This window comes from Rattus norvegicus, chromosome 4 (genome assembly GCF_036323735.1).
Source record: "Rattus norvegicus strain BN/NHsdMcwi chromosome 4, GRCr8, whole genome shotgun sequence".
Classification (NCBI taxonomy): Eukaryota; Metazoa; Chordata; class Mammalia; order Rodentia; family Muridae; genus Rattus; species Rattus norvegicus.
In genome coordinates, this window is record NC_086022.1 from 11,279,540 (window position 1) to 11,295,062 (window position 15,523).

The window sequence follows — 15,523 nt, forward strand, 5'->3', positions numbered from 1 at the left end:
GCAAGCTTGTGTTTTGCACTCTTCATTCCTGCCCAACCTCAGTTAACTCAAAGGAGTCACCTGGTTGCTGCTCAGTTGCAGGTTTGCACACCAAGCAACCCAGACCCAGGCTGCCCTCCTGCCTTGCGCCTGCTAGGAGCCTCCGGAACTCCAGGACACATATCCCTGCTCTTTATATTAATAAATTAGCTGCACTCAGGTTTTGTATTTGTATTACAGTAGCACAAACTGCACCCAGAAGCAATGTCACAGGTAGATAATGAAAGGTTGTTCAATGCTAAAAAGAAAACGCACTGCTTAGCCAAAAGACCCTATGCTCTCTTTCATGCCATTTTATTTTTCAAATATTAATTATTACTTATGGGCGGAGTCAAAGGGGTATCTGATCACCCGGAGCTGAAGTTACGGGCAGTTGTGAGCTGTCTGATGTGAGCGCTAAGAACAGTCTGTGCTCTTAACCACTGAGCAATCCCTCCAGCCCTACTAAGCATGTTGCTTAGTGAAAGAAGCCCCCCTAGTCTGGTATGCTGCCCTAGACCTGTGATCACAGCACTCTGGTGGTAGAGGCAGGAAGATCAGGAGTTCAAGGTCATCCTCTGCTTCCTAGCTTGTTTGATGCCAATCTAAGCTATGAGACCCGGCCTGGGGTGGGGGTGCTGGGGGGGGGGAAGCCAGTCTGAAAGGTAACTTAGCTACGACAGCCTTTCTCTCTGAGTTGTGGAAAAAGCAAACTGTGAACATGGGAGAATTATGAATAGTCCCAGGGCCTGTCCTGTAGCAGTGGTGAGCGGATGGAACCTATTGACAGTAATATTACAGCGGTGGGTGCTGTTACTCAACCCGTGTTCTTGGGTTGGCTTTTATGAGAAGGAGTTCACACAAGAAGATAATAGGAGGGCTACGGAGATGGCTCAGTGGTTAAGAGCTTCCAGAGGACCTGGGTTCGATTCCCAACACCCAGATGGTGCCTCACAACCACCTGTAACTCTGGCGCCAGGGACTTCCATATCCTTCCTCTTTCCGGCTTTTGAGGGCACCAGAGGAGCATGCACAAACTCAGAGAAACATTAAACATGTTTTACTGACATGGAGCTCTTGTTAGGGAGACCTTTAGAAACAGAGTGAACTTTTCCACACCCTGTATGGAGGCTGAAGAGAGGAGTCATCTTAACAAGGTCTGTACAGAGTTCTCCGTCCCGACTTTGTGTCCTTTGCTAAGACAATTTTGCTATGTGGCTGTGTGCTTACTATATATAGCCCAGGCTGGCTTTGAACTCTCATTTTCCTGCCTCAGCCCTCAAGTGCTGATCTTCTTACTCCACTCATAGCCCTGCAGGAGGCATGACTAGAAGATGAGAGCCTGAGGCCAGCCTGGATACACATCCAGATCCAGTGTTCTCAAAATGATCACTGAATCACCCAAGGACCAGAATCCAGTGGTCCTCAGGTCCCTGCTGGGTTTGTTTAAATGTGTCTTTAATTCACAACAGCATGAGGCAGGAGAGAGAGGGACAATTGTGTGGCCATAGGAAGGGTCTGGGGCCGTCAGGACTGCAGTCTGGCGGAAACCTCCCACCAGCTGAGAGGCAAGAATTCTAGCACCTTTAATGTTTCCTGAAGGCTGCTGACAGAGACAACATCCCTTTCAGAGAGAGAAAGAGAGAGAGAGAGAGAGAGAGAGAGAGAGAGAGAGAGAGAGAGAGAGAGAGAGATCTAAGACAGCAGTGAACCTGCCTGTATACCAAGGCCTAAAGAATCTTAATTAATACCTAAAGATTCACAATTAGTATCTTTCTTCTCCCCAGCTATAAACCGGCAACTTTCTAGAAACCTTACAAGAGCAGCCATTTACAGTAAAAGGCGTGTCTTCACACCTCAGCCAACCTTTCTGATCCATGGCTTCCCCTTATCAGATTGCAACTGTAATCAAAGCTTCCCTAGAATCTTGTGGGACCTCGAAAGGTAGGATTGTTCCCGGTTGAGCTAAGATTCGAAACCCCGGTGACCCTGAAGGGACAGTAGGCACTTTGCCTGGTTCCTGGACACCAGGCCCCTGTCACTAACTGAAGCTCCCCATAGATTTGTGGCCTTCAGTCACATAAGGGCAATGCTCCAAGGCCCTCCACGTGTAGAGGACGAGACCTATGGTCACAGAGGCTTAAGCCAGATCTCCATTACAATGAGGTCCTAAAGGCCTGGAGGCTTAGCCAGTAAACTCTTCTCCCCAGACACTCCTCCCTACAGAAGATATTTACTCTCAGGCCCATCCTGAGAAGTGGGGTACGGTTTTACTCATCCACTTTCCGCCATGACAATAAATATCTTAATACCATGAACTGCCTCTTTTCATCAGTAGGAGAAGGCCTTCGCTTATATAGTGCTGTCTAATCTCTCACAGAAGGCCTCTCTACACTCTCAACCATGATCGCCACCAAGCCGATGACTGCCGCCCGCCGCTGAGCCAAGAACTTTTCCTGCAGGCCCAGCTGGAGCACCCTCTTTTCCCCTTGGTCCCGGGGCTTGATGTAGGCCTGGGGACCCCGAGGGGACCCTGAACCAGCTCCGGTTGTCCTGAGCCTCAGACTGTGTTTCCCCACCGCCGCGGTCGATGCCCCATGGCTTCCCTACAGCCTGACACCTGCCGGGCTAAGGCATGGGGTAACTTTCCCCATGAGGTCAACTTCCCACATCCCGCCTCCAGAGTGGCCGAGCCCCACACAACCCTACGGAATCTCACCTATTGTAAAGGTGAAAAGGAGGTGGTCAGGAGGCCGCCTTAGAAACCTTTCAACAGTGACTGAGCAGACCCACTAAGATAGCGTGAGCAGAGTTGGGTTTCCAGCAGCCATATCAGAGGCTCGCAAACAACTTAACTCTAGCTCCAGAGGATCTGACGCCCTCTTCTGGTCTCCTTGGGCACTGCACACACATCTGCACAAACCCATGCACAAATATTTATATAATTAAAATCCTCTTTTAAAATTAAAAACAGATGCCTGCAGTGGGGACACACATCTTTAATCCCAGCACTCAGGAGGCAGAGGCAGGCAGATCTCTAAGTTTGAGGCCACCTGGTCTACAGAGTCTCCAAAACGAACAAACAAAAAACAAACAAAAGAAAAAAATTCTTTCAACAGTGTTTCAAGGCCTACAAGAACCTGTATACACGAGGCTGGAGAGTTGGCTCGGTAGTTTAGAGTGCTTACTGCTCTTACAGAGGACCTGGGTTCAGTTCCCGAACTCACACGGTGTCTCACAACTGCCCACAACTCCAGTTCCAGAGAAATCCAACATCCTCCTCTGACCTTCTCATGCTCCTACATGCATGTGGTGAATATACGTATGCTCAAGCACATTCGTGTGATCACATGTGTGCATGTACACACGCACACACCGGATGCTACTCTCCACTAACACGCAGTTCCTTTAAGAACCTTAGCAGTTGCTGCTGAGACGCTCCAGTACGAGCCTTGCCACACTTACGCTGAGCTGTGTGCTCTCTCTCCCCAGCACCTCACTTATATTAACCCTGTGATCAAACTCTCTCCCTCTGCCTCATATTGGCTCATCCTGAAATCCTTTTCTGCAGTGAAGTCGAGAATCCTCCTTTCCTGATGTAGCTGGAGAGATGGTTCAGGGTTTAAGAGCACTGACTGCTCTTCCAGAGGACCCATGCTCAGTTCCCACACAGCTGAAGCTCCAGGTCCAGGGCGTCTGACACCATCTTCTAGGTTCTACAGGCACCAAGCATGGGATACACAGGCAGACAGTCGTGCAAGCAAAACACCATGCACAGAAAAGTAAGTTAAAAAACAAGTTTTTCCAGACAGGGTTTCTCTGTGTAGCCCTGGCTGTCCTGGAACTCACTCTGTAGACCAGGCTGGCCTCAGACTCAGAGATGCACCTGCCTCTGCCTCCTGAGTGCTGGGATTAAAGGTGTGCACCACTGCACCTGGATAAGTTTTTAAAATGTTGAGAAAGAATCTTCCCCTGGCCAGCATGATGGGATATGCTTTTAATCCCAGCACTCAAGAAACAGCACTACAAGTTTGAGGCCAGCCTGATCTACATACAGCTCGAGAACAGCCAGGGCTACATCAGAGAGACTCTGTCTCAAAAGTCCAAGCCATCACAATCACCATCATCACCACCTTTGCCTGACTGCGGTGAGATCCACATGCCTGGGATGATGCCGTGCTCTGAGGTCTTCTTTTGACAGACTTGTCTTAAACAATATAATGCTAAAGATAAGCCTGGATATAAACGTTAGGCCTGGGTGACAGTCATATGTAGCATTTGTCACTGTGGCAGAGGTGTGGTGGCAGATCAGGCAAGCACTAGGCAGCTCTCTGTATTCTCCACTAGATGACTGGGACCTTAGAATTGCTCTAAAATTAATGTCCAGCAGGGGAATGGTGCATCCCTTTAATCCCAGCACTTGGGAGGCAGAGGCAGGTAAGACTCAGTTACAGGGCCAGCCTGATCTATAGAGTGAATTCCAGGCCAACCAGGGCCACTGTGATGGTTTATATATGCTCGGCCCAGGGAGTGGCACTATTAGGAGGTGTGGCCTTGTTGGAGTGGGTGTGGCCTTGTTGGAGTGGGTGTGGCCTTGTTGGAGTGGGTGTGTCACTGGGTGTGGGCTTTAAGACCCTCATCCTAGCTGCTTGGAAGCCATTGTTTTTCTAGCAGCTTTCAGATGAAGATGTAAAAACTTTCAGCTCCTCCTGCACCATGCCTGCCTGGATGCTGCCATGCTCCCGCCTTGATGATAATGGACTGAACCTCTGAACCTGTAAGCCAGCCCCAATTCAATGTTGTCCTTGTAAGAGTTGCCCTGGCCATGCTGTCTGTTCACAGCAGTGAAACCCTAAAGAAGACAGACACCATAATTAGACTCCAAAAAAGCACTAAAAAACTAAAAAATTGAAGTCTAGAGATTCAGTCAGACACCCACAAGGCAGCTGACAGCTGTCTGTAACTCTAGCTCTAGGGATCCTACACCCTCGAATAGACATTCATGCAGGCAAAATACCCATGCACATAAAATATTAATAAATTACATGGTTTAAAAGAAGAATTTTCTCTGTTGTAACTAAGAGGCTTTCTTTCTATCCCTCACTTCTTGTACGTGGGGATTGGCGGTCCTGGGGACTGAACCCAGGGCCTTGTGCATCTGGGACAAGTGCTCTGCCACTGAGCTAGCTATAGTTCCAGCTGCAAATACCTTTAATGGGCTAAATAAGCCTTTTGCCAGCCTGCCTCAGCCAGTATCCTTGTCTCACTGATCAGGCCCATTTCTAAACGTTGAAGACAGCACTCCAATCCCTGGTGTCACAGGAAATGGTCTACCTCAGCTGTCATCTGACTGCCAATTACAAACACCAGGTTCATGTATAAGGAGAAGAAAATTGGGAACTTTACCACCTGGGTGAATGCGTGCTATAAAACTTTCAGGCTAGGGAGCTGGGGGCCTGTAGGATCCCAGAAAGACTCTGGCCTTCAGTACACACTGGCAGGCCAGGGAACTGGACTCTGATGTCAGAAGCCATGGGGACAACATAGTAGCTGAATCTCAGCCTTAGGTGCAGTCAATCAGCTACCCTGTGTTGTGGTTTGCCCTGGAGTTATCTGTATTTTGATGCTAATTCCACTGCCCCAAGGACAGCTGCCTAGTCGAATACTCAGGAATCAGGTGACTTCACCAGAACCACCACCCCATTGAATTTGTAAAATACAGGTGAGGGGCAGGTACAGGATAGAAGGAGGCCTGTCATTGGAGGAGAAGGAAGGATGGGCAGGAGAGAAGTTTGACGGAAGAGAAGAGAGAGGAGGAGAGAGGAGAGGGAGAGATGGGCTGAGAAGTCATGGCAGGTGATGTTAAGATTCTGCTCTGTGTATTTACAGGTTGTTATTAATGTTCCTAAGGGATGGATGGTACCAAGCTTTGTATGTTTAAGTGGGCAATTATATCTTATCAATTGGATCTAAGATTATTGTGTTGTGTGTTCTTTTATGTGAGGGTTTGAGTGTAGGAAAGTGTGCGGCTGGGCTGTGTTTCCGCCAAGATATCTAGCAGATATCTTGGGGCACCGCGGTGTGGACCAAGCGGGGTAAAAGACAACAATACTTTTTTTATTTTTATATTTTTACAACAACATCCCTGTCTGACTGGGATATGTGTTTGTATGGTTTGTAAGGCGACTCCTGGACCCCAAAGTCTGGAAGCTGCTGGGTCAGCAGTAAAAGACCCTATTTTCTCTAACAAAGTGTTGGGCAAGGACTGACCCTAGAGTCTGTCTTCCGGAGACACACACGCACACGCACACGCACACGCACACGCACACACACGCACCCTTTTCTAGGCAGAATGCTGTTTTAGTTTTATGCCCGAATTCATAAGGACAAACACGGTTTGGTGCGCTTTGGAGTATGGGTACTGCAGAAGACAATAGGCTGTTCCTAGTGCGGATCCTTGGAAGAAAGTGTCAAGGAGTTCACTGTTTGCCTTGAGTAATTCCCATAGCAAAGACCCAAGAGTCCTTCTCTGTCCTAGATTCCCTGGGACCCCATCTGTCCTAGGAGGTGTGTCCTGCTGGTAAAAGGGCCCACAAGCCTTTCCCTGCAGAACAGAGTTCAGGCCCCTGGAGCGACTCTCTCCTTTAATCTCAGAGTCTGTCCCCTCAGCAGTTTGTGGTACTTACTCTTGAGGCTTCAAGGGGCTGGGCAGGAGGAATTGGATCAAGAGGCATTGAGGACTAGGTCACTAGTGTGTAACACAGGGGCAGCGGGTGGTTGACGGCGCCGGCTTAGCACGCCCGACAGCACTAACGCGCGGGTGCCGGGCCAAGCAAATCTATTGTCCCTGGCGGCGCTGAGCCAGCAGGCGCCACAGAGTATATATATATATACCGGTTCCCAAGGCGGTCAGCGACACACCATGGCGCAACGCTCCGGAAAGGTGAGTGCTCCGCAACCTCGGGGACCCCCGCTGGTGGGGAGGGCACAAACTGGTCCCAGATGCTCTTCTGGTGTGACAACGTCAAACAAAACTTGCTTCATTTCTTAATGAAATGGGGCGACCTCCCTTTGTTGGCTGAGGGCGTGTCTAAGGAAGGTCGTCCTCTCCCCCAACCCTTTCTTAAGGGATTCCCAAGTCAGGAGCTTGGTCAGGTCTGGCGTTTCTGGCTTAGAGTGGTGAATCTCTCTCTGGTAGCCGATGTGGTCCAGCATCTCCTGCAGTCGCTTCACTCTTCTCACTACAGGGTGGGTGGGTGGTCTGAATGTGGTCTTTGACTCCATACTGCAAGATCTTTCTCTACTTGACTTGAAGCTGGTTCTCTGAAGTGTGTGTAAAGTGCAGGGAACCTCCGAATCCTTTGGATGCTGAGATCTTCCAGAATGTTCTGGAGGCCCTTAGCAGGCTTGCCTTACGCAGGGAGGGCACCCACCAGAATGGCTGTCACTTCCCTTCTGTAGTATCCAAAAACCCTTTGGCCTTCAGAGGCTCCTAGCGAGTGCCTTAGTGGTGGGTGTAATTTGTCTGCATGGACTGGAGTGTGCTGTGCTCCCGAAACAAACAGCACTAGCACGGCAGAGCAGGAAGGGAAGAAACCTCACGTCACCCATGCCAGGGGCAGGGAAGGACAATTCTTTGGAATAGGTAGAAATAACGAGACTGAAATGGCCACCGTTCCCGGGTGCTATGACGATATTCCTACACACAGAGTCCTTCTGAGAGTGATTGAGGGGTTGGAATTCTGATGATGGGAAGGGAATTTGCAGGTTCTGACTGACTCACCTGTTTAGTTTGGGACAATGACCACCTTCCAGTATTACTGCCATGGGGGTTCATAAAATTTGGACACCTGCCTATTACTCAAAGGAGTGTCCAAGAAGCAGCAAAATATCTGAGGACACAGCTCAGTTACTGGATGCTTACCTAAATGCATAAAGCCGTGGGGTTTATCCCCAACACGGAATAAACCAGGCACAGCAGAAATGGAGGCAGAAGGATCAAAGGTTCAAGGCCATTCCTAGCTAGTGATAGATTCAAGGCCAATCTGGGATAAGATCCCCTCTCAAAACCCAGCAGTGGTGATGCAGGCTTTTAATCCTAGCACTCGGGAGGCAGTGGCAGAGGCAGGTAGAGCTCTAAGTTTGGGGCCAATCTGGTTGGTTTCCAGAACAAGTTCTACACAGAGAAACTCTATTTCCAAAAACAACCCGAGCCAAACCAAACAAATCAAAACAAAAACAAAGACCAACAAAAAACCTTATCTCAAAATAAAGGGTGGGTGGATGGGGTAGACGTGACATTTGGCCCTCTCCTGAACACCCCACTCCGGCCTCTCTGAATACCCCTGTCCCCAAAGAGCTGGGTAATGTGACTATTCCACTGTGAGCCCAGTGGAGCCTGACATCAGCCAGCTGGCGGCTGACCATTCACTCCCTGCCCCATCAGCAAATAGTGTCTGGCATCTACTGTAATGGAAGAAATACAAGTCTGGGTGCCACTGAGGATGTTGAGGTCCAGAGGTGGAGAATCCCCTGCCCCTGACCTCTCAGCTGCCCTTTCCAGATCACTCTCTACGAGGGCAAGCACTTCACAGGGCGGAAGCTGGAGGTGTTTGGGGACTGTGACAACTTCCAGGACCGAGGTTTTATGAACCGAGTCAACTCCATCCGTGTGGAAAGTGGAGCCTGGGTCTGCTTTGATCACCCTGACTTCCGAGGCCAGCAGTTCATCCTGGAGCATGGTGACTACCCTGAATTCTTCCGCTGGAATGGCCACAATGACCACATGGGCTCCTGTCGGCCTGTAGGCATGGTGAGTTACGCCGCCTGGGGGTTGGGAACCAGGCTCAAGGAGTGGAAGGTCACCCTGGGTGCTTAATTAGAAATATGGGCATTGCCCAGTGATAAATCTTTAAAATCATGAGACTCCTGTCCAGGTTTACCCTGGGATAAGTATGAGATGCCAGGAAGACAAAGATAGGTCAGAAACAGCACAAGAGCCTTGGGGGCTGCCAAAGAATCCTTAGACTTCTGAGCCAAGCATGCAACTAAATTTCAAAGGTTGGAAATGTGTTTGGATTGTCACCGAATAGGGATGCCTTCATCAAAAGTTGGCTGGGCAGCTCCGAAAAAAAAAGAACCAAAAAAAAAGATAGTAAAAGTTGGCTGGGGAGTTAAGCTCCATAAGATGTCTGCTGCATGAGCACCAGAATCTGAGTTCAGATCCCCAGCACCACACACAGCAAGTGTGACGGCTCAGCTGTAACCCCAGCACCTCACACAGCAGGTGTGAAGGCTCACCTGTAACCCCAGCACCTCACACAGCAGGTGTGAAGGCTCACCTGTAACCCCAGCACCTCACACACAGCTTGTGTGACGGCTCACCTGTAAACCCAGCACTGCATACAAAGGAATCTCTGGGGTCTGCTGACCAATTACTCTAGCCAAATTGAGAAGCTTCAGGTTCAATGAGAGACTCTATAAACAAACAAACAAACAACGTGGAGATAAGGTGTATAAGCCTGGGCTCAGTTCCCAAAACACATGTAAAGGTGGAAGAGAGCACAGCCTCTGCAATACTGTCTGATCTACACACACACACACACACACACACACACACACACACACACACGTACATGTGATGGTATGTGCACGTGTTCATGTTCACATACACACACAATGCAATGACAAAAACATTTTAGTAAGGTGGAGATTAATTGAGGAATTCACCCAGCATTGCCCTCAGACCTCCACGAATGCACATGCTCTCGTGTGCCTGGATGTACTCCCATGTACATAAACACACACACACACACACACACACACACACACACACACACACGCTGGTGCTGCTTTGAGTGTGAACATGTACCCAGGCAGCAGGCTTCCTTGCAGAAGTGCACAGGGGAACAGGCTCTTGAGTTGCACAGATGGCTGTATGTCACAGCTGTGGCCTTTAGGGTGGGATTTGAGGAAAGAGGGCTCCTTGGGTCACAGGTATGAGACCTGCTCCAAGGGTTGACCTCCAGGTGGGATATAGGTGGTCAGAGACCAGTGTGGGCAGCTCTCATCAGCGTATCTGTCTGTCAGAGTATCCTGGATGCCTAACTAGGGCTTTAGCTAACATCTGAGGAGTCTGAATAGGCGCCACTCTGTATGGGGCCCCCTTTCTTTCCTATATCAGTTACAGAATCAGCTGGGCTTTGGCATGTTTAATTGAAAGAATGCTTTCCTGGTGTCTCTGCCAGGATGTAGGCATTGGAGAGAGGCAGTGGGATGGTTGGCTCTGATCCTGCATAACGCTGTTTGTATGAAAAATATATAAGACATCTTCTGAAGACTGTTCTTGTCAGAGCCATCCCAGGCTTCACAGGCACCTGGCCAGTGGGGAGGGCCCCCCTCTGTCCTCTGGATCACACAGGGAAGTGTGTATGTATTGGTCCTAGTGAAATATGGTGTTGAAGCCAGTAGGGACCTCAACAAATGAGAATCATTGTTTTAGATGTCTTGGCTTAGTGTTTTCATAAAGGGTTCTATTACAGTTCTAAAATATTATCATTTGGAGGCCTGCCTGTGGTCTAGAACCGAGGGTGGAGAAGTCAAAGCTGGGACGTGAGCTCCCTAAGTGGAATGTCTGAGCAGAGCCAGTGACCCCCAGCTCTGGTCAGTGTGCTGGTCTCTAGGCAGCCTTGCCCTCCCTGGTCCTTAGTTGTACAAGGTGGAGATTTGAGCAGTTCAGTGGCTTAGAAGGTTACTAGAGTAATAGAACCCTTTCTCCCATCACATCTCATGGAAGAAAACCAGTGTGCGTGCGTGAGTGTGTGTGCGTGTGTGAGTGTGCATGTGTGTGCATGTGAGTGCGTGTGTGTGAGTGTGTGTGCGTGTGTGTGCGTGTGTGTATGTGTGTGCATGTGTGTGCGTGTGTGTGAGTGTGTGTGAGTGTATGTGCGTGTGCATGTGTGCATGTGTGTGTATGTGCATGTGTGTGTGAGTGTGTGTGCGCGCGCGTGTGTGAGTGTGCATGTGTGTGAGTGAGTGTGTGTGTGCGTGTGCATGTGTGTGCGTGTGTGTGTATGTGTGTGCATGTGTGTGCGTGTTGGGATGGGGAGAACTCACTGTTTCTCCCTAGTCCAGCCCAGGGCCGGGAGTATTCCATATTCCTTTCCACCCTTGCATGGGGAGGAGAGACTTGGAGTATTCCTTTCTCTCCTCCCCCCATCATGGAGCATGGAGAGCATTTCCGCATAGACATCTTCGAGGGCTGCAACTTCACAGGCCAGTGTCTGGAGTTCGTGGAGGATTGCCCCTTCCTACAGAGCCGGGGCTGGGCCAAGAGCTGTGTCAACGCCATCAAGGTGTATGGGGATGGAGCGTGAGTACAGCCGGGTTGCCAGACAGGCTTGGTAGGGTGGGTGGGTGGGTATCAGACCCTGGGGGTGACTCAAGAGAACCCTGCTTCCTGTGGAATAAACTTAAACAGCAGCTTCACCTACTCAGAGAGGGTCCACGTTCCCAGTCCAGACGACCCTGGACCTCTCTGCCTGATGGCTTACAGTCCACACCAACTTTTGGAGAGATGGGCTTCAAGGGGCTCTCATAGGATGAACAGAATGTCTGGGAATTTTGCCTGTCTTCTCTGTTCCAAAACAGCTGTCAGACCCAGTGCTTGCCTTGCAGGGCAGCTTCCTGGCACCTGGTCATTGTAAACACGCAGGTGCACCCCACCTGGGTTTCCTCCTGCCCTCGCCTGAGCAATCTGCCCGTGCACACACAGATGGGGTTGCATACTCTCTTCCCATCAGCCCCGCCCATTCTGGAGATGCCATCACGGTTTTGCAGAAGCACAGTCTGAGATTGCAGTTAACTGGAGAGCCTTTCTTCCCACAACAGAGGCCCTGATAGGATTGCAGCCTAGGGGAGCCCCTTCCACTCTAGAGCTGGGGACCCTTCAACCTCTCCCCCAGCAGAAGAGCCCCACGGGGTTGGTGTAGGGATTTGGCTCCTGAGGAAGTGTACCTCTATATTTCTGAGGTTTAGGATCAGGACCCTTCCGGGAGGGCATCAAGGGAAGGACAGAGGGAGACAAAGTGTGCTCAAGACAGAGCTCTAGTTACCCTCTTACCTGACCTCCCAACCCCACCCCCAAAGCAGAAGGTATTTGAGAGTCATGGGGTAGGAGTCCAAAACAATTTGCCTTGAGAAAGTCACAGGCTAAATTGTGTCTCATGAGGCCAGAGGCACACTTCTGTATGCCAGATATCGTAAGACCTAAGATATAATCCTCCTCCCAACCCGGAGGAGCCTGAGGGAAGGAAGGTGGGAGTGCACACTGAGGAGCAAATGACCTTTAACCTCCACTTTCCTGGGAGGAGCCGGGCTCAGTGGTCAGTAGTAGAGGCTAAGACGGTGGGCCTCTGTGTTGGATCCAGAGTGTTTTTATCTTTGATGACCTTAACTATTACATGATATAAAACTTGTCCAGAAGTGGCTTCACAGATGGTGAGGTCCTGGGTCCCTGGAGCCCTTTCTGGGATCTACCTGGCAGGCAGTAAAGGAGGGCTCCTTAACCACCTCCCCGTGCCAAGAGCGTTCCTTGTGGGCTCCATGCCAGCTCAGGAGTGAGCGGTCCCTCAGACCTGTATCCTAGGAGGCATGTCAGCAACAGCAGACATTCCCCAACACCCCAACAGACTGAGCGCTCCCCCTTTCTAAGTTTTGAAAATGATTATCATTTTCATACATCTGCTTTGCCTGCCTGCCTGCCTTTGCATCACATGCGTGCGTAGTGACCACAGAGGTCAGAGGGGCCATTGAGTTTCCTGGACCTGGAGTTACAGACAGTTGCCAGCTGCAGTGTGGGTGCTGGGAATCGAACCTGGGTCCTCTGGAAGAGCAGCTGTGCTCTGATCTGCTGAGTCGCCTCTCCACACACCCCTTTCTCTGGTGCTTTCCTCTAGGAGTGGCAGCTAGGTAAGCGAGGAGCCAGAGGACTAGCTGTCATGCCAGCCAGGTCCCTCTTCCTTTTGGAATGTCCATGAGAGCTCCAAGGTGGCTCGGGACATTACAGAACAGGGTGGGACTGGCTCACTCTCTTGGACACTCCCGCTTAGTGGTAGAAGGCTGTGGTTGGAAGGAAGCTCAAGTGATCTGCTCCCCTCTCCAGCCTGACACCCCCACTCCTTAGTTTCCAATCCCCGATCCTCCTACTGTCTGACTGTGCCATTTACCAGGTGAGGGGTCAGGATGAGGAAGGGAGGAGCCTATGATGACTTGGAGTGGAGAGCTAGGGAAGTGGGCTATGTGGCCTTTACTGGTCTCTCTTCTCTGAGTTCATCTGCAAGCATAAAGGCTCCGTACATTCCCTGGAAAGAGAACTTGAGTGCTCTGAGACCAGAGAGCAAGAACTGCCAAGGCACATTGTGGGAGGGAGGTCAGAGTAGCTCTGTGACCTGGATCTCAAGAATCTCAGACATCTGAGCATGCTGAGCACGCCTGAGGGAGTCCTGCTTCCTAAGACCGCTGTGCCCCAGAGGAAGGCTGTGTTCTACTGTGGTTAAGGAGGGGGAGGGGAGAGCCCAAGCTAAAGACTAAAGTGCAGAGACAGCCCTTGACCACGGTGGTTCCATTTCTCTGGTGCAAGTAGGCCTGGAGGCTCCCTCCCCCAACTTTCTATAGCTCCTTTAGGCCAGTCTCCAAACGACACCCAAGCGAGAGGGTCCACTAACGACTTTTCCCGGTTCCACATTTACATCCCTATATTTGTTGAGAATCTCTTCCTTAGCTTGTTCCCAGGAAGAGACCACCCACCTACCTAATCTTCCCCATCAAGGCCTGGTGCACACCTTCCCCCACATCCCCAACAGGAGGTGCCCTTGCCAGACCTCCTGTCCACCTGGCTCCAGGTCCTCCGTACAACGCAGGCAGCACAGCCCACTTGCACGGAAGCACAAGCGATGGATGCCAGGGCTGTTGGCTGAGTGGGAATGCTCCCCAGTTTGTATCAGGCGTCCGATCAAGAACTGAGTACTCTATGCAAACGGCCGTTTGGTGGGTGACTGGGCAGAGTGCATCCCTGAGTCGCTCTCGCCCTTGTCATAGGATGGTCAATTACTGTGCAGTCCCCATCTTGTCGAACCCCAGGACCAAGCCAGAATCAGGCAGTCACTCAAGGCAGTGAGGACCTAGGACGGAGGGGCGGGGCAGGGGAGGCGACTGGTGTGGTTCCCGCCCGGTGACCCGCCCTTCCTCTGGCCTCCAGGTGGGTCCTCTACGAGGAGCCCAACTACCGCGGTCGCATGTACGTGGTGGAGAGAGGCGACTTCCGCAGCTTCTCAGACTGGGAGGCCCACAGCGCACGCGTGCAGTCGCTCCGCCGGGTGCTCAACTTTTTCTAGTCCCAACTGGGTATGTGCGACACACGGAGGCAATAAAGATCCAGAAAGCGGAGTGCTGGCGGGCATCGGAGTGCTTTCTAGACCCCTCACCGGTTGGGGACCCCAACCGGGCCGGGGAAGCCTGGCTGTGCAAGGAAGCCAACTCCCTCCGCTCCCAAAGCTAAGCCAGAGCGGCCGCCGCCTCGGGGTCCAGGGCCACACGAGGGCGCCCGCGAGCGGACCGCAGGCAGCGTGTTTTCTCAAGCCTCGGGGCCACGCCCGAGAGGAGGGGAGAGATGCTGGGGTTGCGGGGGAGATGAAAAACCGTGAAGGGCAGGGTGGGGGAGAAGAGGAAGGACAGGGCCGGGGGTTGCGGGGAAGAGGTGGGGGCAGGGAGAAGAGGAGGGCGGGGCCGGAGAAAAGAGGGCTGGGCTGTGGGGGCGGGGAAAGAGGAGGGACAGGGAAAAGGAGGGCGGAGTCAGGCCCCACGAGGAATGGAGACCTGGAAGAAGCTGTCAGGGTCCAGAGGCACTAGACAACGACTGTCTCTGCAGGATGTCACTCAGCCTCCGCCTTCGCATGGCTCCAGGTGCCAATATACAGAGCTTCCCTGTGGTCAGGTCCTCTCCAAGACATCAGTTCTGCCTTGGGGCTGGGCGTAAATCTGGAGAACCTGTTCCCAGGAATGGAAGAGGAGAGGAGCCTGCCCAAGGAGGTGACTCCTGCAGTGGGGTTTCTGATAAGAGGGTCCATTTCCTCGAATGCCCATGCTGTTCAACCTAGTTCCCCAGTGAGAGAGGAAAGTCTCCTTGAGGGGGGTATTCCAGATGAGATGGAGACCCGGGTATTTCCCTGCCCCTCTCTGCAGGCCCAGGCCCTCCCTGACCAGTTCCCACCTCTCCTGCCTCATTCCCATCTCTACCCTCCCTACACTGAAAGGAATGAGAGGAAGAATACCATTAAAGCTCACTCGGTCCATGCAGGGGGTGCTATCACCAGGAGCCGGACAGGGGGCAAAGATGAGCGATTCTAAGAAATGTTGGGGGCCCCGAGTCACCCCAGGACAGTAGAGGGTTGTTCTAGGTGGAACGTCATTAAGCTGTCTCTGGGTAGAGAACACAGGTACATCTTCT

The 15,523-nt window shown here is 51.5% G+C and overlaps 1 protein-coding gene across 1 annotated transcript; it reads left to right on the forward strand.

The window, feature by feature from the left end:
* The first annotated feature begins 6,935 nt into the window (after window positions 1-6,935).
* On the forward strand, window positions 6,936-14,463 carry Crygn (crystallin, gamma N). The gene is made up of 4 exons (NM_001106573.2): window positions 6,936-6,961; window positions 8,582-8,830; window positions 11,244-11,389; window positions 14,276-14,463. The coding sequence occupies exons 1-4, from the start codon at window positions 6,941-6,943 to the stop codon at window positions 14,409-14,411; spliced, it is 552 nt and encodes a 183-aa protein (NP_001100043.2). The 5' UTR covers window positions 6,936-6,940; the 3' UTR covers window positions 14,412-14,463.
* Window positions 14,464-15,523: the final 1,060 nt, after the last annotated feature.

Coding starts and splice junctions, on each gene's coding strand:
- Crygn (NM_001106573.2), top strand. CDS start 6,941: ATGGCGCAACGCTCCGGAAAG. Junction 8,831..11,243: donor CCTGTCGGCCTGTAGGCATG/GTGAGTTACGCC, acceptor CCCATCATGGAG/CATGGAGAGCATTTCCGCAT. Junction 11,390..14,275: donor AAGGTGTATGGGGATGGAGC/GTGAGTACAGCC, acceptor TCTGGCCTCCAG/GTGGGTCCTCTACGAGGAGC.